General features: G+C 39.0%; 1 protein-coding gene across 2 annotated transcripts in view; it reads left to right on the top strand.

The window, feature by feature from the left end:
* Positions 1-25,611, top strand: part of wdr17 (WD repeat domain 17) — a 31,531-nt gene that overhangs the window by 1,014 nt on the left and 4,906 nt on the right. For both annotated transcript variants that reach the window (XM_084364469.1, XM_084364470.1), the window contains exons 2-26: positions 7,649-7,777; positions 8,865-9,048; positions 9,162-9,392; positions 9,610-9,720; positions 10,785-10,925; positions 11,754-11,876; positions 12,417-12,604; positions 12,715-12,883; positions 13,549-13,640; positions 14,437-14,519; positions 14,640-14,726; positions 14,945-15,109; positions 15,686-15,801; positions 17,377-17,463; positions 17,725-17,874; positions 17,961-18,091; positions 19,279-19,404; positions 21,544-21,699; positions 22,393-22,457; positions 23,259-23,391; positions 23,622-23,710; positions 23,915-24,014; positions 24,212-24,351; positions 25,226-25,337; positions 25,463-25,604. In XM_084364469.1, coding sequence (XP_084220595.1) covers positions 7,655-7,777; positions 8,865-9,048; positions 9,162-9,392; positions 9,610-9,720; positions 10,785-10,925; positions 11,754-11,876; positions 12,417-12,604; positions 12,715-12,883; positions 13,549-13,640; positions 14,437-14,519; positions 14,640-14,726; positions 14,945-15,109; positions 15,686-15,801; positions 17,377-17,463; positions 17,725-17,874; positions 17,961-18,091; positions 19,279-19,404; positions 21,544-21,699; positions 22,393-22,457; positions 23,259-23,391; positions 23,622-23,710; positions 23,915-24,014; positions 24,212-24,351; positions 25,226-25,337; positions 25,463-25,604 — 3,244 coding nt within the window. In that variant the 5' untranslated portion in view covers positions 7,649-7,654. The remainder of the gene's footprint in view (positions 1-7,648; positions 7,778-8,864; positions 9,049-9,161; positions 9,393-9,609; positions 9,721-10,784; positions 10,926-11,753; positions 11,877-12,416; positions 12,605-12,714; positions 12,884-13,548; positions 13,641-14,436; positions 14,520-14,639; positions 14,727-14,944; positions 15,110-15,685; positions 15,802-17,376; positions 17,464-17,724; positions 17,875-17,960; positions 18,092-19,278; positions 19,405-21,543; positions 21,700-22,392; positions 22,458-23,258; positions 23,392-23,621; positions 23,711-23,914; positions 24,015-24,211; positions 24,352-25,225; positions 25,338-25,462; positions 25,605-25,611) is intronic.

Raw genomic sequence — 25,611 nt, forward strand, 5'->3', positions numbered from 1 at the left:
ACAGATTGACATGTCAAGGCAGGGAAAGCACTGGTGTGATTAGTAACAGTAACCAAGGCTAGGTGAGCCAGGACCAGGGTCGTGCTGTTGTAACTGCAGGCTAACTGGACCCTGGAAACAGAGTCATTGTTAATGTTAGTTGTAGGGGTAGACCGATGATCAACCTGGGCCGACATTCAGCATTTTTCCAGTTATCGCTATCAGTGATTTTTCTGTCTGATTGCAGATAAAATAAACTGATTTAAAAGTGTTCTACTTTGGCTCTGATGCAGCTTCCTCTCACACACTGCTCCACCCTCAACACTAACTGAATGGTAACATGTCACGATTAATAGCCTATAAACACTGAATAATCTGTACAGTTACTAGTAACTAAATGTATCAAATAAATGTAGTGAAGAGGAAGTATAAAGTAGCAGAAAATGGAAATACACAGGTAAAGTACCAGAAAACTGTATTTGAGAATGTTACCTGAGTAAATTGTACTCAGGTTTAGTCCATCACTGGTTGTTTTAAATCATTTTTACTGCATATTAATATCCCAAATATTGGTTTTCATTCTCCTTGATTTCTAATAATCGGTATCAGCCCTGAAGAAGCCATATCTGTTGACCCCTAGTTAGTGGTTCTACCTGTGCCTTCCTGCTTCAGTGAGTCAACATGTCAGCTGTTAAACAGCCCATATTTTACAGACGAAGAAAATAATTGAGCTCACCAGTTTTGGATGTAAGACATTGCTTGATATTGCTGAGAAAACAGTTTTTTCCCTGACACTAATCAGTTACACAGCAATGTCCAAGGCCCAGTGTGTGTGTGTGTGTGTGTGTGTGTGTGTGTGTTTGTGTGTGCTTTATCATACCACACAGTGCATTACTGAATTCTTTATGAGGCATTTTGATTGATGAGTGACTTATACTGTGCTGACACCTTGTTGTGTACCTCCAGTCTTTAGAGGGTAAAGCTTGAAGAGACAGTTATACACACAGATGGATCTGATGAACTGCTGAACTGCTTTGCAGGGGTGATTTTTCCTGATGCCAGTGCTAAGCAGCTATGTGTGCCATCAGAGTGTTAGCATGACAACATTAGCCATTTAGCACTAAAGACAGAATATAGTTGAGGCCGATAGGAACATCTTTAGTTTGGATTTATTTGGTCATTAATGTGAAGAACGGTGGTCGACAGTGTTTTTTAGGGAGTTGTTCTTTGATACACTGTATAACTTCAGCTGTTGACCTTTTTTAAGAAAGGGTTAGGGGACTAATAGAAGACTATTAAATTAAATATGAATCACGTGGCTATTTGCTCCTCCTGCAATAGGTAAATGTAATTTAGGACTGTCCTCCACATGATAGAGCTCGCCTGGGTTCTATCCCCTATTTAATGTCCTGTGAGCTTTTTTGTCCCACAGCACCCTGATGGCTGTAATGTCGAACATTGGTTATTCATTAAAGCATTTTTTTGCATCGTAGGTACAAATGTGCAACGATCTTCCTACGCACCTGTACTTTCATCATTGTCAGCACCTCGCAAACATTGGTGTGCGCTCCTCTACTCTCTCATCCTGAATGTACTTCTGTCATAAATCAAAATACTGGACAAATTAAAGGTTTGATCTGAGGATGGCACTAGAAAAGTTAAGGAATCACTAAAGTAGAGCCAGACCAGAAATCATTTTCGGGCCTGATACCAATACTAGGAAGTAAACATTTTCGATATTAATATTAAGATTGGCTTTATTTATCCCACAACTGGGAAATCCACATGTTACAACAGCTTGAGATGCAACCACATAAGTAAGAATCAGAAAAATATGCATAGAAATATTAAATAGAAAATAAATAGAAAAACACAAGATATTTACAAAAACAATAAGATATTTACAAAAAACAATAAGATATTTACAAAAGCAAACAAGTGAGTGGAAAGTGACTGTTCATGTAGTGCTTGAGTTAAACAGTCTGATGGCTGTGAGGATGAATGAGCTGCGGTAGCACTCCTTCTTACACAGTGGCTGATATACATACATTTTTTTGCAATGATCCTGCAAATGTGGTTATCACACACTGACAAAGATATGAACTGGAGGCAGGATGCTTTACAGTTAAACAATAAACTTGATCATCTTAAATAACATTAGTAAACTTCACTTGGAATTTAATTGTAATAAATTATTCCAAACATCTTTTTCTGTATCATAATCTCTAGACCATTATCAGGCAATAATACTGGCAAACCTATATGTCGTTCAGGCTCCATAAGTTTAAGAGATTTTCTGAGGAGGACATGAATGTGGGTAACAAATTTGATAATAGTCCATTTAGTAGACAAATAACTGATTGAATGACCATGTTAAGTTCAGTTGTTATTACAGAGTAACACACAAACGTTGTACTACAAATAGGTTACCACTAATACACAACACCCTAACTGTATTTGCAACCACTGCACTATACCAAGAATTTTAACCATCATCTTATTAACCTCACCTGATGGTGTCATTTTCTACAGCCATTACACTGTGACCTCACTGTGATAAGTTGAAGCAAAAATGTTGTATTTTGCCAGTTTAATGTGCACTCTGAAGCAAACACAAGTATGAGTAACACAATTTAGTTGCTTAGTGCTGCCTTTTAGCTTCAAATCAAGTGGTGACTGTTCATTAAAGCTTTGTAAGTAGGAGCAATAATGCATGTGTTGTCATCAAGCTAACAGTCCTGTGTGAGACATCTCTCCAGCCTCATAAATTCTCTTGGAAGAAGAGCTAAATCCAAACCCTACAAGAAACAGGCAAAAGAGATGAGAAAAAATCAAGATGGTAGCACATTGTGACATTAGAGGAATTAAAGCTTAAACCTTCATCTTGGTTCAAAGACATCACCTTGATGACAAATACAAGTAAAATGTAATTATTGGATGCCCAGTGAGGTCCACTTGTAGCATAACGTTCCTCCATCAAAGTGCTGTGCAGTCATTACTGTGACGATTGCACATCATTACTGTTTAGTTGATCGCACCATTATCTGATCACAAAGAGAGGGTTGGGGAGAAATTTATATGTAAATCATCCATTTGCATCTAACAGGAAGAGGTTACAGGCTAACTGGTCAACACCTTTTTGAAGATTACCTTTGATTGAAAATCCCTGCTCCCCTGTTTCTCTGTTTGGGTGAACCAGCCCTTTAGAGATAATCAGTCACATTGTCTCAAAAAGCCCTTTATGAAGCCTAAAAACTGGTATGGAATCAACTACAGCAATATACCAAGTACAACATACAGGTCCCAGTTCTTCGTGCAGGTTCGTAGACTTAAGACACTGTTACATCTTTTTGGATGGGTCAGAGATGCTCATGAATCTATTATCATCTCTCAGAGCATCTTACTGAAATACTTTTCAGAAATACCCTGCAGGAACAATGAGTTGGTTTAATGAAGCTAAAGATCCTTTTGGGTTATTTTGGTTTGAAAAATCCTAAGATTAGCTAAGTAAAACAGAAGAAACCAGGTTTTCTACAGGGTCCTTTTTTAGGACTATTGTTTTGAGGATGTGCAGCTGCTACAAAGATTACAGTGCCATCATTTAAACATACTGTGTGCTCAGTCACTACTCAGTTCCTCACAGTAACAGTATTCAATCAGTGGGTAAGCAGCAGTGTTAGCCAATCACAGCAGAGATTTAATTAATCCTCTCTACATGCCTCTTTCTCTTTAATCATCTTATCCTCTTCAACCTGTGGATCTGGGTGGTACGTTAGCATGTGTGAGAGTTACTCCGGTAGTAACTGATCTGTACACTGTAATTCAATCCATAATCCATGATAAATACTGTTTAGGGAGGTACTGATTTCATTTTGATTAGTGCGTTTGGTGTTGCACTAGACTGCACAACAGCTAACACCTAACAATACAATGCTTGTCTTTTGTTTATCCGTTCATTGTTGTTTTCAGTAAGAATGTCTGGGAAGAACAGCAAAGGCTGCGCTACAACTCAATCACAAACAAGGCCTAGTCAAAAAGCCTATATAGCTGATATAATGGGAGGTACCTTATTGTATCTGGTACGCTACAGCAAACAGGTTAATGTTTATGCTCCAAATTTTGATGAGGCTGATGAGCAGCCCCCCCTTCTTGGATACACATTTGTTGATTTTTGGAGGGGATTTAAATTGTGTCCTTGACCTGTTACTTGATTAGTTTAATCCTCGCAGTCTATCTCAATTGGTTACGTCTAAGACATTCTCTGACTTTATGTTGCACTATGGCATTGTCGACCCTTGGAGACTCAGCTATACTTTTTTCTTTAAAAAAAATGTTTTTTTCTCCAGTACATCATTCTTATTCTAGAATTGATTTTTTTTTTTTTTGATAATACTCTTAACACCTGTGTATTTGACGCCGATTACTTAAGCATAGTAATTTCCAACCATGCACCTGTGTTTTTTGATATTCAGTTAGCTACCTACAGACGTAGTCCCCCACCTTGGAGATTTAACTCCCTTCTCTCGACAGACAAAGAATTTTGTCACTAAATTTCTATTGATGACTTCCTTGCCTTTAATCAGAACGAATCCACGTCTTATTCATTACTGTGCGAAACACTTAAATCATATCTTAGGGGGCAAATTATTTCTTACTCTGTGTATTCAAACCAAAAACTAAATTCTAGACTTAATGAGCTCTCATCTGCAATTAGTAGTCTTGACCAGAGATGTGCGCTGAATCCCTCTCCAGAACTACTTAAGGAGCGTCTTGACTTACAATCAGAATTTGACCTTATCTCTACCAAAGAGGCAGAACGTTTGATACTCCACTGTCTCTTGACGAAATAATACATTTGATCAAAACAATGCAATCCAATAAGGCTCCCAGCCCAGATGGGTTCCCTATTGAGTTTTTTAGGACATTTAGTGGGCATTGCTCTAATTTATGTTCAGTGAATCATTGGAAAGGGGTTCATTGCCACCTAATCTGATGCAAGCATCTATAGCGCTTCTTCTCCAGAAGGACAAAGATCCAACTTCCTGTGGCTCTTACAGACCATTGTCTCTGCTCAATGTTGATGTAAAGGTGTTGGTGAAAGCAATTGTGTCACGTTTGAAGAATGTGTCACCTCATACTATATCTGAAGAGCAAAATGGTTTTATAAAGGGACGCCAATAATCTTTAATATTCGCGCACTTTTCAATGTTATCTACTCTAAGCAGTCGTCTTAACTCCAGGAAATTGTAATCTCCCTGTATTGCTGAAAAATCATTTGACAGGGTAGAGTGGGAATACCTGTTTGCAGTATTCAAAAATTTTTTAAATGAAACATTACAACCTGCTGGAAAATTTGAAGAGTTTGTGTCAGCTTTACACAAATGTAGGTTGCGGTGGTTGTTTAGTATGCCTACTTACACAGACCTGTGTTTGTTACACCAATAGAATGAGCTGGTCTCAGAATTAAGTATCAATGTATACCTCCAAAAGTTTTATTTAGCACTTATTGTGTAACAAAAAAATGCAACTGAACAATGGTGAATATATGGATACATAAATAGTGTAACGGACTGGGTTGATTATGTTATGTGTAGGTCACTGTGTGATATTGTGTGTTAACCCAAGGTGAAATGTTAATGTTAAGGCAGTTACTGAGTTTTCCTTAATGTCAGTGAACATATTCCAAGTTCTGAAACTGTGAAGCCTGTCAGTCATTTTTAGCTACCTATGACAGGGCGTGTGTGAGATAGCTTGTCTGTGATTGGCTGAGAGTGAGAGAGGTCAGGGTTGTTTGAGAGGTCAGCGGGTGAATGCATGAAGGAGAGATGCTAGTTGTGTGTGTGCACAACTAGCGAGGCAGACAGTTTTTTTTACTATTTTGGCATTGGCTACGGCCCACAGTAGTTTGTGTTGATGTGATAAATAAAGAAAGAGAAAACCCGGCTGAACTTCTCGTAGCTCCTCATTTAGAGATGCTACAATATATATACATAGTGGTAATTATTTTGGTCTTTACAATATTAACAGCGTGCAGTAATTAATTTACATAGACACAAATTTAATATATAAGATAAATGGCAAAAAGGGTTTAAACTAAACCTCATTTACCCCATTCGTTGGAAGCAGGTGGCTGGAAATTACAAATGGCTCCTTGAAAGGGGGAAATACTGCCCCCTATTTGGTTGGACTGGATGGCTGGTAATTACAAATAGGTCCTTTAAGCCATATGAAAGAAAATGATTTTATTTTATCTTTAAACACCTAGTCGATCGCAAAAATCAAGACTGCATGGGAAAAGGAATTGGGTCTGCATTTGAATTATGGGTTGTGGGACAAAGCTATAGATGGCGTTAGGTCTTCCACTTCTTGTGCACGTTTTGGACTTAACCAATTTAAAGTTCTACATGGGGTTCATTTCTCTAAGTCAAGACTCTGAAATATATCCTGAAGTGGAAGACAAATGCGATAGATGTCATGGCTCTCCTTGCCATGTAAATCATGTGTTTTTTCTTTGCCCAAATCCACATGGTTTATGGTTTAGTGTTTTTAACATTATGTCTAATGTTCTTGGAGTAGCTTTACATCCATGCCCGCTGATCGCTATATTTGGGATCCCTGATAGTTCAGTTCCATTAAGCTCTGTACAATAAGACGTTTTACATCCTTTGCATCTTTAATTGCCAGACATACCATTTTAATGCACTGGAAATCTTTTGGGTGCCCCTCTATTTCTCAGTGGCTTAAGGAAACCATGTTCTTTATAAAACTGGAATAAATCAAATACACACTGAGAGGATCAACTGAGAAGTTCTTTCATAAATGGCAACCTTTAATTTCTTATTTTCTAGAACTTCAGGTGTTGCCCGATTGAATAATCTGCGTGTGTGTGAGTATATGTACGTATGTGTATGTTCATTTTATGTATCTTACTGTGGCTGAATTTGTACTTTTACTCTTTTTCTTATCCTCAGGTTTTCTTTGATTTCTCTTCCACAGTATTGTACTTGTTTTGTTTTGTCTTGTTTTTCCTTTTGCATGTATTTAACATGCAGAATCATATTTCATACGTTTTTGTTCAGTTGTTATTTTCCCAATAAAAATATTTTGGAAAAAAAAGGTTGAATAAACTAATTTAAAAATGTGCTACGTGTATAGGCTTAATAGCCTATACACACTGAATAATCTGAATCACAGTAACTGGATGTATCAAATAAATGTAGTGGAGACAAAGTATGAACTACCTGAAAATTGTACTTGAGTGAATTGTACTAAGGTTTATTTCATCACTGGTTGTTCTAAATTTTGACACAAAAATTCTCATTTTTACTGCAAATGAATATTGGTCCTAAATATCAGTTTTCAGTCTCTTCGATTTCTAATAATTGATATCAGTTTCGGCCACGAAAAAGCCATATTGGTCGACCCCTAATACAAAACACAGCCACTAGTGTCTCAGCTGACAAATGATCTGTGGATACTGTTTAAAGTTCTAAAATCAACACTTGCTTGTCTACAAACTCATAGCTACAGAACAACTAAACATTTAACAGAATATTAAATAAAGACAGAACAAATGCTAAAAGATTTTTAAAAAAAATGTAAATTTTGTAAATGTAAAATGACTTAAATACAGCATGATTAGTGTGTGCATGTGTTTGTGTGTCTCTAGGTGAGGATGGCCAAGGTGAAGCAGGTGGGCTTGCTGGCAGCAGGCTGTCAGCCCTGGAATAAAGATGTGTGTGCTGCTAGTGGAGACCGCTTCGCCTACTGTGCAACTTTGGCTATATACATCTACCAGGTGAACTTCATGTGTGTGTGCTTGTACATTGTGTGCCAACAGTAACACCAAGATACATGTTTTCTGGATACTGTAAACCCCACACAATGTATTCATACAACAGTGTGATGAACCCCAATCTTCAAGCAGAATTACTAAAACATTCACACACAGTGCACTGCAACCTGTTAGTTCCATGTAATTGTTTTCTTGGTTTAGTCCTTTTGTTTGAAGTGTCCACAGTTCAGGACAGAACTGAATCACTGAACTGAAATCCTGTAAAATAAAATATGTAACAATTCTGCATTAAGATGTTTAAAAACAACTCAAACCCAGAGAAATTCACACTTACACGGCTGCCATGCAGGGTGCTGCTCATCAGAGGCAATTTGGGGTTCAGTATCTTGCTCAGGGGAGCCGGGGAGTCGAGCTAGCTCCGATTGCTGGACGACCCGCTCTACCTCCTGAGCCACAGCCGCCCCTAAATATACAGACTGAATAAAACTTTAAAACATTACCTCGTCCACAAACATCAAGTAGATAGATTTTCTTTGGCAATGGTGTTTGTTATTGGTGTGTTCTCCACCAGTAAAGTGATTTTTCACCTTACGTTACTTGTGCAAATGTTTATTTGCCCGAAACAGCCATTATTCTTGTGTACATTAACTGTTAACTAGCAAGCAACAGCACGCACAGTATGTGTGTCCCTGTGTTTGAATTAGGTCAACCTCTCACTAAACTCAGCACTCACCACAGACTGTGGTTCTCTCTCGTCTTTTTCCCCCTCCACCTCCTGTCAGTAGACAGCATTACAGTACATAAACACTGACAGTGAAGGTCACCTCAGCACATCGCTTCAGAGCCGGCCGGCTCCCCCCGCTCCATCCAACCCTCCCCACAAAACACTTGGCAAACATCTTCTGTTTTGTTTTGATAGACTAGGGACCCCACAGATATTGTGCTGCAATCTTTGTAATGACAACTGCAGAGAGGTTTCATAAAATCATGTCACCACAGGATTTATGTTTAACCAACCACAGGACCAAATCAGAGCTGTTTATCTTCCTTTGTTAAGTTGCTTGTCATTTCTTCTGTCTCCTTGTTGTAGTTGGACCAGCAGTATAATGAATTTAAGTTGAGATCCATCATGTCAGAACACAAGAAGACCATTACAGCCATCAGCTGGTGTCCTGACAACCCTGATCTGTTTGCGTCAGCCTCTGCTGATAACCTGCTCATCGTATGGAACGTAGCAGAACAAAAGGCTGTAGCAAGACTGGACAATACTAAAGGTCGATGGTTGATCTACACCAGGTTTTATTGGCACACTGGAGTGGTTTAGGTTAGATTATTGTAATGTCCTCACCTCCTGTCGAGTATCACAGCGTCTCCTCTTCTCTCCCAGGTGTCCCCACGTCAGTCAGTTGGTGCTGGAACTCAGCTGACGGGGTGGCGTTTGTCTCCCAGCGTGGTCCACTGTATATCTGGGTCTATGGAGGTCCTGACCCCGGGGTCACAGTGCATAAAGAAGCACATTCCTTCCTGTCTGATATCTGTCTCTTCAGATGGCACCCCACCAAAAAGGGCAAACTGGTGTTTGGACACACAGATGGAAGTTTGTCTATTTTCCAGCCAGGTGTGGATTTTTTCCTCAACTCATTTAATTAAATAAAAATTAAACACATTGTTACTCGTACATTTGTATATTTGCTGGAACAATTTTTTGAATAACAGTCATTTCCTGGCAGCATATACTCCTAACTATAAGTTTCATGTCACTACTTCCCTCTTCAGGTTCTGTGAGAATGTAAACACACACATCTTCATGATTCTGTCTGTCCTGTCTTGCTTAGGGAGCAAAAGCCAAAAGCATGTGCTGCGTCCAGAGTCACTAGAGGGGACGGATGAAGAGGACCCAGTCAGTGCTCTGGAGTGGGACCTTTTGTCAACTGACTATTTACTAGGTTGGACAAACTATTTATCCTTTGAACCAATTTGTGCAATTCATGTCAATCTCTTCATAACTCATTAACCAGAACACAGACATGTCACAGCCTGTTACCATTAATTCTTTCCAGCATGTACACGTTCATAAATAGATATCATGTCCTGAAATACTACTTTCACCATTCTGACATACAGTAGATGCTGGCTGACCCAATTTTAAAATGGCTGCTTTTCTACAATAAGAGTATTTCGATAATTAACGTGTAATGTAATGTGCAGTTAAAGCTGGGGTTGGTAAGATTGTAGAAACGAGCAAGAGTTGACTGCTACTGCTATTTCTGTTCACTCTGTTAAATACCACAATCATATAAACACAAGCAAAACAGCCTTAAAGAATGTACCTCAGTCTGAAAGGACTACCAGGTGTGGCAGTCCTTACTGCTGTAGGTGTGTGGTTTGTGCTAACTGATTTTGAACGACAAAGACATAAAAACAGTTTGTCCCTGTCTCTTTGCGATGAATTTTGCTGGTGACAACAGAAAGCGCAAAGTCCCACCACTTCTTCAGGATACATTAACTCCCTGACAACTGCCACACGCTGCTTTCACATGTCATTGTTGTACTTCATCTTGTGTGTCCAGTGCCCATCCCAAATTAGATTCATTGATCAGTTTTTCTGCTGCCCTTAAGGTAGAACCTTGAAACCTAAATGACTGATTGTCTTCCGTACATTCATAATCTCACTACTAACTGTAACTGGTAGATGCTGATGCTGCCTGACTTCCTGTGGTGCACCGAAATGTAAACAAATATCTTAATCTTAAGACAGAAGAGTATTTAAATTTAACTAAAACAAGACATAAGGCAATAAGACACACAAAATAGAAGAATAAAGACGCTTAATGTTTTATACTACAGCAGTTGTTATTGTGTGACAAAATTAGTACCATAAAATAACATGCTAGCATTCAAAACAGTGAATCCTGTCTATTCATGTGACTCATTCAGTTACTAGTTCTAACAAAAATCTGTGTGACTATAATAACTAAATGATGAACACATCCTCTCTTCTCTCTCACAGTGTCTAATCTCCATAATGGTATCAGGCTGGTGGACAGCGAGGCCTTGGTTTGTATCACGTCCTTCTGCTTCCCCTCAGCTGCTGCATCAGTTCAGTGTCTGGCCTGGGTCCCCTCTGCACCAGGCATGTTCATCACCGGAGGTAAAGACTGTGTGTATATTCTGTGGGGAATGTGTGATTGTCATATGTTTAACGCTACAGGTTGGACTTGCTGGTATGTGAGACATGTGGATGCCACAATGCCTTCTGTCTGTGTATAGATGCATCCTTACTGGCATATTAAAGAGTACATTTGGAACCCTAAAACCATAATACTTTGTATCATACAACCATGTAAGATTTCTGCATTAAAATGCCAAAAACGACTCGACCTTTGTTCTACACTTTGTCTTCTCAAATTATTCCAAATGTTTCCAACAATGTTCAAACCAGAGAAATCCACAAGTTGACTCAAGGTAACAGTGCATTTCATTTGGTAGCCTGCCGCTTTAACTTCCAGGAGAGTCAGAGAGTGAGGAAGTGAGTAAGAGAATGAGACGACACATAACATGGAGAAAACTTTAAAACACTAACTCGTCTGTGAACATTCGTCCCTGAGTCACATCAATAGATTTTCATTGGCAATGGTGGTTGTTTAATAGTGTATTCACTACAAGCGTGGCATTTCTCATGAGAATTTGACCGCAGGATCATCTGTGTTAATTGGTGTTACTTTCTTACTTACTTCTAGCAGTAAGCTCCGCTCGGTACTCCCCACACAGCACTCATCAAATGTCTTTTGTTTTGATCGGGAGACCCTAGCAGCAGAAATGATATATTGTGTTTTAAGATAGCAGATGGAGATCATAGTAATACCACCCATGTGTTATGAGAGGACAAGTTTAATGACCAAGAAAAATATTCAACACATTTGCATTATGGAAGAGACCTCGATGTGTTTTCACTATTTTGTGTTTGTCTGTCTGTCAGACTCCCAGGTTGGAGTGTTGAGGGTGTGGAATGTGTCTCGCTCCACTCCTTTGGACAGCTTTAAACTGAAAAAGACCGGATTTCATGCTTTGCATGTCCTCAACTCCCCTCTTGCCAAGAAAGGTAAAAACAAGATGATTGACACAAAATCCACATCTTCAGATTTGTGCATCTTAACAACAAGTGCTTGTGTACATTCAAAGTACATTCCCTCATGTTCTTTATTTTTAAGAACAATTTTGTGGTACTTTTGGGACTTTATCTGAGTATTGCTATTTTCTGCTCCTTTATACTTCCACTCCACTACATTTTGTGGGGAAATCTAGTATTTCTTACTCCACTACATTTATTTGATACCTTTAGTTTCTAGTTTCTTTCCAAAAAAATGCATTTTTTATTAATTTATTTTATTGGCAATCGGATATCAATCCGATGTGTGTGTGTGTGTGTGTGTGTCAGCCACCAACACATTACAGAAGAGATTAGAATATACTTTTCTTTTTCTTCTTGAATATAAGCTGTGTGAGTATAAAGAGCAGTAGTACTTGTCTTCATTCAATGAGCTCAGCAGCACTCTGTCCCTGAAATAAGCTTGAGACTGACTGTTAAGAAATGTAAGGATTCTCTTCTTTAAGATTTCTAGAATATTTTTTCTCTCTACAGCACAGAGTTCCTGTTCTCCCAGTAAAAGTCAGCACACCAGTTCCACCAGTGAGGCAGTACCTCCCCCAACCCTGTCACAGAACCGGTCCTTCTCTCTGCCTCCTGGCCATGCTGTGTGCTGTTTCATGGATGGAGGGGTGGGACTCTATGACATGGGGGCCAAGAAGTGGGACTTTCTACGAGACTTGGTATTCACATGACTGAATGAACAAACCAATAACAGAACATATCCTGCTCTGTGTTAATAACTTAACTTATGATTTCTGGACTCTCTCTCTGTGTTTTATTTTGTTTCCAGGGTCATGTAGAGACTATATTCGACTGTAAATTTAAGCCAGATGATCCCAACCTGCTGGCCACAGCTAGTTTTGATGGAACCATCAAAATCTGGGACACAAACACACTAACAGCTGTTTACACCTCCCCTGGCAATGAAGGAGTGGTCTACTCCCTGTCCTGGGCTCCAGGTACATTCACACCACACATCCACACACACAAGCACATGCATGCATACAGCACATGCAAAAAATGGTGTGTGAAACCTTTGCAACCAAGAACTGTGGAATGACTCACATACATGACATTCATGAACGCCGCCTTGACATCCCAGCCCACAAAAGACAAGTACTCAGGCTTCGTACGGTTTCTGGAAATCCTTGATATGCTTAAATTTTAATATGATGTCTTCAAGATCTGAAAAGTGCTTGGATTTTTGGTAAAGTACTTGAAACTGCTTGAAATTGTAACTGCATTACTTTCATGAAAATTCACTACCTGACTGAATAGTTAAATTTTTAGCCCGGCCTCATGCTGCCCTTCATTTCTGTAACAGCTAGGGAAAGAACACTGAGAAAAGAAAACTTTTAGGGGGCCGCCCAAAAAATGAACAATATCTATTTATGATATTTTTAGAATTAAAAAAACAGGTTTACATTGCAAAATGCATTGAAATTTAATCTTATGGTGCTAGAAAAGCTTGAAAATGGACCTTGAAAAAGCTTTAAACATGCTATTGTGACACCACCTGGTCAGGTTCATTGTTAAAAATGTGTCCCATCCCAGCAACAATATCTCAGTAAAGTGTATCATCATGTGAAACTTGATGGCCTGTCTGTCTGTGTGTGTTTTGAAGGAGACCTGAACTGCATTGCAGGGGCAACGTCTCGTAATGGAGCATTCATCTGGGATGTCAGGAAAGGAAAAATCATCACGCGCTTTAATGAGGTTACTTTGACCCTCAGTCCAAACTGTCTGTTATACTGAATCTGTGTGAAAATCACCAGTGTATCACTGAGCTCAATCAAATTATTAGTTAAAACGTAGCTGTTGTCACCATGTTTTTTGTACTGACAAAAGAATTGTGTGTTGTTTTTATACCAATAAGAGAAACGTTGTCCTCATAAATTGAAGAACCTGTTCAATCAAAAAGTAAAATTCAGTCATTATCATGTTGGTGGAAAGTCAGGTGAAGTTTTCATTGTCCACAAAACATTTCTGGAGCTTCACAGCAAAACAGCGTTGCAGCATTCTCCTAACTCCCAACTGAGTTAGCTGGGGACTACCAAAACAACATAAAATAGCTCCATACAGCTCATCCACCGTAAACCAAGTCTCTGGAAGATCAAAGTGATTTTAACAGGGTGTAAACCCTCCACGTGCGGTCAAGCTCGTGCTCCCACTTTAGACAGGTTGCACACGTTTAGCTTAGCAGCTACAGTGAAGATTTCAGCTTTAAAAATGGTGTTAATAAAAATGGTGCCTTTTCAAGCCTGGGCTACACCAGATGAACTGTATGGAGCCATTTTATGTTTTTTTGGGTTGTTTATTACATTTTAAAACAAGTCCCCAGCTACTTTAGCTGCAACGCTGTTTTGCTGTGAAGCTCCGGAAATGGATTTGTGGACTATGAAACTTCACCTGACTTCCCATCTGAATGTGAGGAGGAGATGATGTTCATTATAATTAAAATTTTTGGGTGAACTGTTCCTCTAAAACTTGACACCTCTCTGTCATCCTCCAGCATGGTAAGAATGGTATATTCTGTATATCATGGAGCCATAAGGATTCTAAGAGGATTGCTACCTGTAGTGGAGATGGATTCTGGTAAGTTCTCATCTTCTCTACTAAACCTCTTTTCTGACAAGAGTTTGTTCTATTATGAAGGAAAGCATAATGTGTTCTTCATAGAGAGTCTTGCATGTTTTTTTACTTTATTGACAACAGTATCATCCGGACCATTGATGGTAAAATTCTCCACAAGTACAAACACCCTGCTGCTGTATTTGGATGTGACTGGAGCCAGAACAACAAGTAAGACCTCAATACATCGGCCATCTTTCTCAGTGGGGTAGTCACTATGCATTAGACAGTCACCTCATGCTGCAGCTGGGTACGACTGGCAGACCTTTTAACTATTGTTCTGTCAAGTGCATTAATATTGTCAAAATAAAAGTGTTGTGTCATCTGGTAGTTGCTAACACATGGCCACAGTTTCATACATAACCTCCTGCCTTTCTCGCTCTCTGTAGGGATATGATCGCTACAGGCTGTGAGGATAAGAATGTCCGTGTGTACTACCTAGCCACCAGCTCGGATCAGCCACTGAAGGTCTTCACTGGGCACTTAGCTAAAGTATTCCATGTTCGCTGGTCTCCACTCAGAGAGGGCATACTGTGTTCTGGATCAGATGATGGGTGAGTGCAGACACAGAGAGCTAGAGCAATGCAGGCTGGTCAAGATGAGATGGACATTCAATGGGGAATCTGCTTTACTGCAGCAGCAAATGATAAGGTGCAAAAACAAGAACAGGGGATCAAATACAAATATTAACCATAATGCATATGGAGAAAATGTGTGAATTACAAGATATAGACAATGTGTTTTAACAGCCTGTAGGTATTTATTGGCAATTATGAAGCATGTAATGTATATCTTCTCAAAAGGTAAATGGAATGGAAAATCTGCCGTGAGTTTTGAAAATCTCATGATGAGAAAGATCATTTGTCTCTTTTCATTGTTACTGTAAATCAATGTTTGAGTTGTTTGAGGACAACATATGCACATGCTAGCTAGATCAAGATAAGTATGATAGAGGTGGTGGTGCCTATACCAACTTTGTCCACAGGGGCTACCAGAATAAACAACAAATGAAAGTTCCTTGTAGCTGCTTTAATACACCTGCAGTTTATATGGTTAAATCAGGCATTAGTCCTTGAGGTAATCATTTACAATTAATTCAAAAAATATTCCATGTGTGTCTGTCTGTGCAGTACTGTTCGTATATGGGACTACACACAGGATGCATGTATCAATGTGCTGAGTGGTCATAAAGCTCCAGTCAGAGGCTTGATGTGGAACACAGAGGTTCCCTACCTGCTCATTTCAGGTAATGCCACCACACGAAATGTTTGATTTTCCAACTGTTTTCTTTTATAGGAACATGTTTGTGATCAGCACATCATCATTGTCTACACTGTTGAGCTACTTGTGTTCCTTTTTGTCTATCCAATGAACTCCACACAGGCCAAGAGATAATTAAAAAGATACTGCTGTTGTGTTGATATACTGTATTTAGACATTTTTGCTTTCCAGTGACATAACAGCTGTCACCATTTTTACAATGCCTTACAAAGTCACAGAGCACAGAGAAAGTGACCTCCATGTCTATAATGTGGTTGGGTTTGAGGTTTATGTTTAGTACCGACTGGCTCTGTAAAATTGTCTAACAGAGCTGCATGAAGGGAACTAACAAGCAAGTAGCTCTGCTGTCAGAGAAACATTTCAGTTAAATTTTGTCACAGTCACCTGATGATAAGAAAGATGGTGTCTACATCTGAAACTTTGTTATATATTTCAATACTCTATGGTAGTCTCTATAAAATGTCATGTAACGTTTGATAAGGAAATAAGTAGGTGATGACTTACAGTGTTTTAAAAGGTACACTCTTATGACCCCACTGACTGCATCAGTAATGCTAAAGGTGCTGACAGTAAAATGCAGCTCTTTAGTAACATCTAATGGCAGCTGTAGGAAAACTGCAACAATGTCTCCTCTGTAATCCTCAGTGTTTAGAGCAAATTATACTTTGGAATTTCAGGTTTACCATCAGTTGCCTAAAGCTCAAAAAGGGCTTCTCGGAAGACCTGCAACTTCATATTATAACACTGTTTTCTACATGTATCTAACATCGCCACACTAGTCCACACCTTACCTCATACAAATTATTTCAGAGACATGGTAATCAAACTGGTGGTGACAGCTAGAGATACTGGGCTTCATATACAGCGTGTCATGAATGTGTTTACCTCCTGTTTAAGCTGAAAGATGGATGGCAAGACACGGCACAGCTACAGATGTTTGTAGAAGGGATTAGCAAATTACCACATTCTGCTTCATTTATTTTTTACACAGCGTTCCAACTTTTTTTTGCACTCTGGGTTGTTAAATGCTGATCAATGTGATGCTTAAGCCAGCTGACATTTCCTACTGTATATCACTTCAACAGTAAAAAGAATTACCTTCATGGTTAATGTTAAGTACAACAGATGTCTTTTACCTCTTCAACACATATAATCTCTGCATTTAGTTTGGAAGCTTTTTACAATTTCCTCCATGATTTTAAACTCGGCCTGTTTAAAATTCTTGAAATCTCTGCAACCACTCAGCTGACAGATGGTACAGCTGACAGATGGCAGGCTTTACTGATGTATTGTGATCTACTTGTGCATAGAGCCAATAATGATATTACAGATACAAATTTGATTGTAGTTAAGAAAGAGGACATTTTGTCTTTTGTTGATTCACAGTCCAGGTCTATATGTGTTGTATGGTGTTGTACTTTAGGTTGCTGGTGTTTTACTGGCAAGCGTATGGTGTAGAATAGACTGCACATTAAAGTGATGGGACTACACTGTCAGAGTGTGTTGCATTGACGTTGTAAAATGTTGTGTTTTTCTGTAGGTTCTTGGGATTATACAATCAGAGTGTGGGACACAAGAGATGGCACATGTCTAGATACAGTCTATGACCACGGAGCTGATGTCTATGGTAAGACAGAATCATAGAACGAAACAAACTATGATACTATCAATACTGCAGATACATGTCGGGGTGTCACCTACAGTGTGTGATGAATGAAGTTGTAAAAAGGCAATAAAAACTTAGAAAAAGTTACATGAAGTGTTATACAGTCAAATTGTAACATACAGTAAAGAAGTTTTGTTTTATGTACCTGTGACCTCTACCTGCTGCACTACCCCGTTACTTCTATAAAGACAAGTACTTACAAGGCTGTGCACGTGTCTGTAGGTCTGACATGTCATCAGAGTCGTCCGTTCACCATGGCCAGCTGTAGCAGAGACAGCACAGTGAGGCTGTGGTCTCTCACACCCCTCATCTCTCCACTGCTGCTGAACATCCTCACCGAGCAGCCTTGGGAAAAGATCATAGGAAACACAGGTGAGAACAGACACCTCATCTCTTCTATTTCACAGTGCTCTGTTCTGAAACCTCATTTAAGCATGCTGATTGTGTGCTCTCTGCAGACACAGCGATGGTTCCTGGCTCACCGCCGCTGCTCTGTGGGAAAGTGTCGCGAGACGTCAAGCAGGAGCTGGATAAACTGAGCTTAGACATCAGGGCCAAGAAACTGCGCTGGTTTTCTGAATGCTTTTCGGTAACTATGTTCTGAATTCTCATTTATAACTGCTGATGTTATAAAGGGCAACTACTATTGCATATGTGAAAAAAGTAGTATAAAGCCTTTCTGCATGTAATCTGATAAACTGCCTCGAGTGATGTCACTCAGTGGCTAAGTTGCATTCATTCATTCACTGTTGAACTCATTACGGACAGTTTAAAAACTAATGATCAAAACCAATACAGCAGAACCAAAATACCACCTGTTTTATTCCACACATTTGTCTTCCTTTTCAAAACCTGGTATCCACAACACCACTGAGTTAATACATCTATGATAACACCCAAAATTTATTCCATCTAGCTTCCATAGCTTTTCTGTGTTTTTCTCTCCCTCTGCTGGCCTTAAAGTGCAACTTCAGGCTTTTATTTCCTTCTGAGTTCTCATAGCATATAAAATTGTTATTAAGTAATAACAGATAAGGCATTTTAAAGCTTACATGTGTTTGATTTATTAGTAATGCAGCTTTCTTAATGTTCACTTGCAGGGAGCTCTCATAGCTAAGAACAAACTATATGTGTGTAGATTATGAACATAAACATTCAGAGGTTAATTGACATTACTTCAGTCATCTTACATGTTGTCCAGAACCATCAGTGCAGCTTTATCCATGAGGATGAGGCTCATTTTAAATGTTTGACTTCTGAATGTAATTTGAAGGTGAGTCAACAGACGGCTCTCTCCTGCACACTCTTTATTTCTCGTTTGTTTAAAGGAAATGCACATCAAACACAGAGATTAGAAGAGAAAAGGCCTCGATACAGCTCCTCTACACTGAAAGGACATGTAGAAATCATTGTGTTCTCACTCTGTTGACATTAAAAGCCAGTGAGAGGAGAACTGTGTTGTGTTACATTTAAACTCAAGCCAGATAATAAAAAATTTCAGTTTTGATTTGAACGAAAAATACTAAACAGAAGGTGTACAAGTGCATTCCCAACCATCTCTCCCAGTTCACTTTATGTCTTTAAAACTTTGTCATTATTGATCGCTGCATATGGTGGAACACTGCATCCACAGCAACAATAACAGAGCCTTTAACAAGGTATGGCATGTTGTAGATCAATTGAATAGGTCTAACTGTCAGATCCTGTGTGTGCATGCTGCATGTGTGTTCTCTGTGTGTTTCTGAATACATCTGTGTGTGCTTTATCCTGCACCAGCCTCCAGGAGGCAGCAGTAACGTGTGGGACTTGGTGTCGGTCATCAATGGCCAGGATGACTCGTTGCTACCAGCCAGCTACAGCAAGGGAGTGATGCACATGAAACACCTGCTCAAGTTTAAAACGGTGCGTAGCTCTTATGAAGGTCATCATGTGTGTAGAAACCCTGACAGAGCACACTGTGAACTAAGGTTTGCAGCAGACACTGAGCCATAGAAGTGTACTTCAGAGTTCTGTATTTCACTTGAGGAGCAGTGCATACATTTGCAAATAATGTTTTTGCCTGCCTGATTTTTGCCCCACTAAAAAATGTACACAAGTTCAAATACAAACAGCTGAACCAACACACACAAAAATTTACACTGTGACACTCGTCACAAAATGTGTAAGGGTCATTTCATGTCAACTCATCTAGGGCCTCCTAGTTTATGTCATGGATTTTCTTGAAAAACATCATGTTGACACCTCTATTAATTTCATGGCACCGTACAAAATCCTTTAGCTGTTCTCTAAAACTTAGTTAGTTATGGATTGTTGAAGTTTTGCCCCCTTCCTTGTATGTGTATTCTAAACCTCACTAATTGCTCATTTTTTCACTGGATTGGGTTTGATTTGTCCTGAACATCCAAGAGACCCTAAGGATCTTGAAATTGTGAAATAATATATGTGTATTGAGGAACTAAGATGAAGATTTTGTCCAGGCATACAGAACAGGATGACATCTGGTATGCAATGAACCAAGCCATTTCAAGTTGTAACTTGCAAATGTCCTGAACCCAATGAAAAACAAGGCTCAACAGGTGTCCGACAGATAGAAAACCTTGAAGTCAACACAGCACAAATATCTACTGATGAAATAAAACCACGGAATGTAACATTACAGCCAGTAAAACAATATCTAATTTTAAAAAATCATAAACAATGAAGGAGTAATATAACATCTTTGAATCTTTTTATATACATGCCATGAATGTCAACACTTTCACATACTAAAGTTTCAAGGATATCAGATTAATCCTTCTCAGGAAAATCTACACTCAAAATAACTCAATAAGTGGGTTTGTCAGCTCTGAAGCTATATTTAACAAAATCTGTGGCAAATCATGGAAAATCCATGGCATGAGCTGGGAAAAGTTCTGCATTTTGGGTGAGGTTTGAGATGGTTTATTGGTCGTTATGCAACATATGGTTGCATAATGAAATGAAAGTTTGTAACCCCCTTCATGCTACACAAACATAGAACATAATGCAGTTATTATATACAACTATACACAAACACATACACAACCAGGAAATAATTCTGTAGTGCAGTTTTTAAATTTGTATATGGAGGATTGTAAAAAGTGGCAAACAAGATGGTGATAGTTTTCATTTTTATATTAAAAGTTTGACATCAGGTAAACACTTTCCATCCATTTTGTCAGAGTGTGAGCATCAAGCATCGATGTTATAAACACAGAGTCCACCCCACCTCGTCCAGCCGTAGTCCTGCACTCTGTCGGCTCAGAACACAGTCTACCCGTCCAGTGCAACAACTGGATGTTGTGGTGGGGGCAGTGTTCAAAAGGTGCCATGGGCAGTGATTGTCTCAAAGTCTGCTACTTTCTTCTCCAATGCTGTTAAATTAAATTCTGTCATAGGTATACTTGTTTTCAGCAGTAAAGATGAAAAAACAAAAGATTAAAAACTAAATGTAGCAACATTTGAAGGAGCTTGCGGTCGCCTCATCTGCATCTATGCTGTATGAATGTTGCATGTATAGAGACAACACTTGTCTCCTGACAAAGCTCTGCAGAGTAATCTGGCCAGAAATAAGAACAAGCACGTTACAGAACATACATTTTTTATTTAATTTAATTTTTATTGTTTATTTTTACAGGGACAGAACACTATTAAAAGTAATTGCACAAGAGTAAGCTAGTAGCTAATTGCATCTGTTGTCCCTGGGTAGGTAAACAACAAAAACATAAAAACAACTAGACTATATAAAACAGCAAAATCATATAAATATAATAAAAGCTTATGATAAAAATTACAGGACTACATTGGGCCCACACTGATTAAAAACTATACTAGTGCCATTCATGTCTACCTCTACAACAAACATCCTGACTGCTGGTTTTTAAGTACCTGCCCACCAACTGCAGGTGGAATTTGGCTTTCTAGCTAACCCTTATTCACACACTAACTAGCTCTATTCAACCGAAGTCCATTTAGAATATTTGCCTTCACTTTTATTTCATCCTCTTGTTCTATTTCTTTCAGTCTGAAGCCCAGGAGCTCACTATAGTCAAGATGTCTAAATTTGGAGGAGGTATCGGAGCTCCAAGTAAAGAGGAGAGGCTGAAAGAAGCAGCAGACATCCATCTGAGACTGGGACAGATTCAACGATACTGTGAACTAATGGTGGAGCTGGGACAGGTGTGTAGTATGTGTGTCAGTGCCTGTCTGTGTTTGTTTGTGTGCTCATTTTTCTAGCAAGAAAGCACATGACTTGACACAAGCGATCCTGTCTGTGACCAATTCAGTATTTAACATGTTCATTAATGATTGGCTCTCATGGTCAAGTGGTTTACAATGTCACAAGTGTGACATTGGCAGGCTCCACCTTAGTCCCTTTTTTATTCTTTTATACTGTGTCAAATGCAAAGGAAAAACAAAAGCTTTAAACTGAGAACGGTCTCCTAGCAGTCATTAAAACACTGTTGTTTCTGATGTCTGCACCACTGTTTTGTCTTCACTATCATGGAGCCAGTGAAGCCAGCAAAATGCTTTGCTTGTCACAATGGAAACCCAGGTGTCTTAAGCTGGAGGTGAAAGAAGATGAAAAGATGAAAATGGTCTGTTATTGTGGACTTCTGACAGAGTGGAGAGTTACAGCAGGGGCAGGCAGACAGCTGCATGCATCAGCGGCAGAGACAAAAAACAGGTGTAGAGTTTCACATCTGGCCATCTTCCAATAGTTTTTAACAAGCCAGTCAGTTCTTAGCTTGAAGTATATGTGGTCACAGCCACTGCAATGATTCTATTATAAGAAAACGGTCAATGTGAAATGAATAAAAGACTGTATTGATAATGGGATTTAAACTAATAGTGAATGAATCTCTCTTTCAGTGGGAGAAAGCATTATCTGTAGCACCAGGAGTGTCCATGAAGTACTGGAAGAAACTCATGCAGAGGTAAGTCATGTTTAAGAGCTGAACCAAACCCTTCCTGACACTATGTCAACATAGAATACATACTACACTTCACAGAGGGGAGAAGTTACCAGTGTTGTAAAAAATATGGTGTTAAAATATTACTTTAGTGAAAGTGAAAGTCAACCACACACATAGAACTTCAGTAAAAGTCTATAAGTATCTGATATTAAATGTAATCAAGTATCAAAGGTAATTATGTGACAATAAATGTACTTAAGTATCAAAAGCACAAGTAAAAGTAAATTATACATATATTTACATGTATGTTGATACTGCATACTTTGGGTCGACCAGTTGTCAATTATTGGATCCAATATTCATATTCAGAATGTTTCTTATTATCTTAATCAGAATGTTTTTTTTTTAAATATCCAATTGCTGATGAAATGACTTAATTTTAAAAATGTGCTATGTTGGCTCTGATGCAGCATGCAATCTGCAGAATAACTAGTAACTAAAGTTATAAATAAATGTAGTGGAGTAATAGCACAACCCTTGCTCTTTACTCAAGTAAAGTTCAGATGACTCAACTTGAACTTTGTATTACTTCAGTAAATTAACTTAGTTGCACTCCATGACTGGTTATTACATAGCTTCATTATGATGTATAGTTGTTGCTTTTATAGAATATACATTTTTCATCTTAATTTAACCGATTGTAATAAATGTATGTGTTGCAAGTTTATGTTCAAGTATAAAAGTATAATAATTATTATATGATGAATTTATGTTATACTAATAATGAATAGCATATGTAATGTAAATATGCTCGTGTTGCAGGAGAGCTGACCAGCTAATGGCTGAGGACAATGATGATGCTATCCCATACTGCGTTGCCACAGGAGACATAAAAAAACTTGTAACTTTCTTCACTGGCAGAGGACAACTGCTGGAAGCCTTAATAATAGCACAGGTACACACATTGACAGGGGACAGACACTGATGGAGTAACACAAGCTTTCTTTAGGGGCAGATGAATGCTATGTTTTAAATGAATAGTTACAGATGTGTGTGCATGAGGAGGAAGGGTGGATGAATAAGTAACAGGAGACAAAGACAGAGAGAAGTTCTTGAATATTGTTGATGGTTGTGATAATATTGATCAGAAATTTTAAAAATGATTCTAATATTCTTTTCTTTTAGGGAGCATGTGAAGGCAACATTCGTGCACCTCAAAGTTCTCCAATCAACCACACAACAAATGACGTGGATAACAGACAACAATACCAGAGGTTTAGCATGCGCTCACTCTCTCTCACACACACTCACACACACACACACACACACACACACACACACACACACACACACACACACACACACACACACACACACACACACACGCGCCTACACACACACGCACACACACACAGAATATTTGTGAGCTGATGTCATTGTTCACAGTCCCTGGCTCTATCTGCTCTTCTTCTGTCCAGTCTCCTCCATAAGGTGTGTAAGGAACTGGCTGAGTGGTACTTTCAGGATGGATGCTCTGTCCTGGCAGCATGCTGCCACCTAGCTGTGGACAACATCAAGGTACACACCACACACAAGTCAACATCAGTTACACACAAACAGTATGTTTGCATGTGTTTGTATCCACATTTTGCCCAGCATTAAGAATATCAGATGAAGTCTCAGATGTCTCTTCTTTATCATTACTGATCATTACTGATGATAATAAGAAGAAAATGTGACTTAAAATATGTGTGTATGTGTGTGTTATGTTTTAGTTAGCCATGTCTAGTCTGATCCGAGGTAATGAGCTGGAGTTGGCTGCATGTGTGGGTCTCGTCCTAGGAGAGGCAGCCAATCAGAGCACCGCATACTGCCTTGAACTCTTGGCAAGGAAGTACATGACCACACCAACATGGTATGTCTCCATCCGTGCATGTCCAGTCAGGGAATACACTATCATTGTTTTGGAAACCTTGGAAGTAATTCAACTAACACAGGGTTGAGTTTTGGCCTACTTTTAAGTACTTTGATTCTGATCTATTCATGTTGCAAACCCCACCATGAATGTACTCATGTACAGCTGGCTGATAACCAGCTTCATGTGATGAGTTAACTGAGACTGCCATCATTTGGTTTGGTGTTAAGACGACTGTATTAATCTATTTAAAAGCTATTTTTGATTTTGCATCATAGCACATGATTGTGATAGTCCTCCCGGCCAAAAAAGCGGTCTAAATCTTGGCAGGCCCATAATCTTTTGCCAATTAATGAACTATAACACTGCTACAAGCTCATTTTCTGGGCTGTTATAACTTAACACTGAGAATTTCTCATCTATGCTGAAAGAAAAAATCTTAGCAGGCAAATACTGCATCCACCTCTTAAGTTTTATTTTCTCAAACTTTAGGGTGAAACACTGTTCACATTTCACATTTGTGAATTTCATATAGTTATGCACTGAAGCCCTAGTTGGAACCCACTGATAGCCATTACAGGCAGACCACTGGTCTCTGTGGAGCAGGGAACTAATTTCGAACATGCAGCCAAGCCTGTACAGTAGGGAAGAGCTACAACCTATTTCAGCTTGGACTTAATAAATCAGCCAAAATTCACCTCTGCATTTATCACTTTGAGTGACTACAGATGAATAAGTAGCTAAAGTTAAAGAGCTCCACCTTTGCCTGTACTAGAGTGGAGCTAGGGCTTCAGTGCACAGCTGTACATCTACAGTGGCTACTGAAGGTATTGTCTGTGCAAAGCACTTATATCTTTACCATGTTTACATTTAGGGAGCTCTCAGCTGACCTACTGCAAATGATTCCTGACAACCACATTTTATTGGCTAAGCTGTGTGCATTTTACCCAGGAAGTGCAGCTGAAATCAACCAGTTACATGAAAGGGTGAGTAGGTGATCATTAAGTTAAATCTAAGACATGTTTTAGATGAGATGGACTGGAAACTGTTGATGATATTATCAATTATGATGATTGTATTGACAATGATTATGTGTTGTTTGTCATTCAAGTGCGGTCTGCCTTCATTAGAGGAGTGTAAGGCCCTGGCAGAGGCAGCCATGTGTGAAGGAGATTTGTTTTCAGCAGTTAAATTCCACCTGCTGAGCTCTGAACCCGAGAACGCCCTACAGATAGGGATAGATCACGTCAAAGGTAGTGA

Source organism: Pagrus pagrus, assembly GCF_965226575.1.
Source record: "Pagrus pagrus genome assembly, chromosome: 2".
NCBI lineage: Eukaryota > Metazoa > Chordata > Actinopteri > Spariformes > Sparidae > Pagrus > Pagrus pagrus.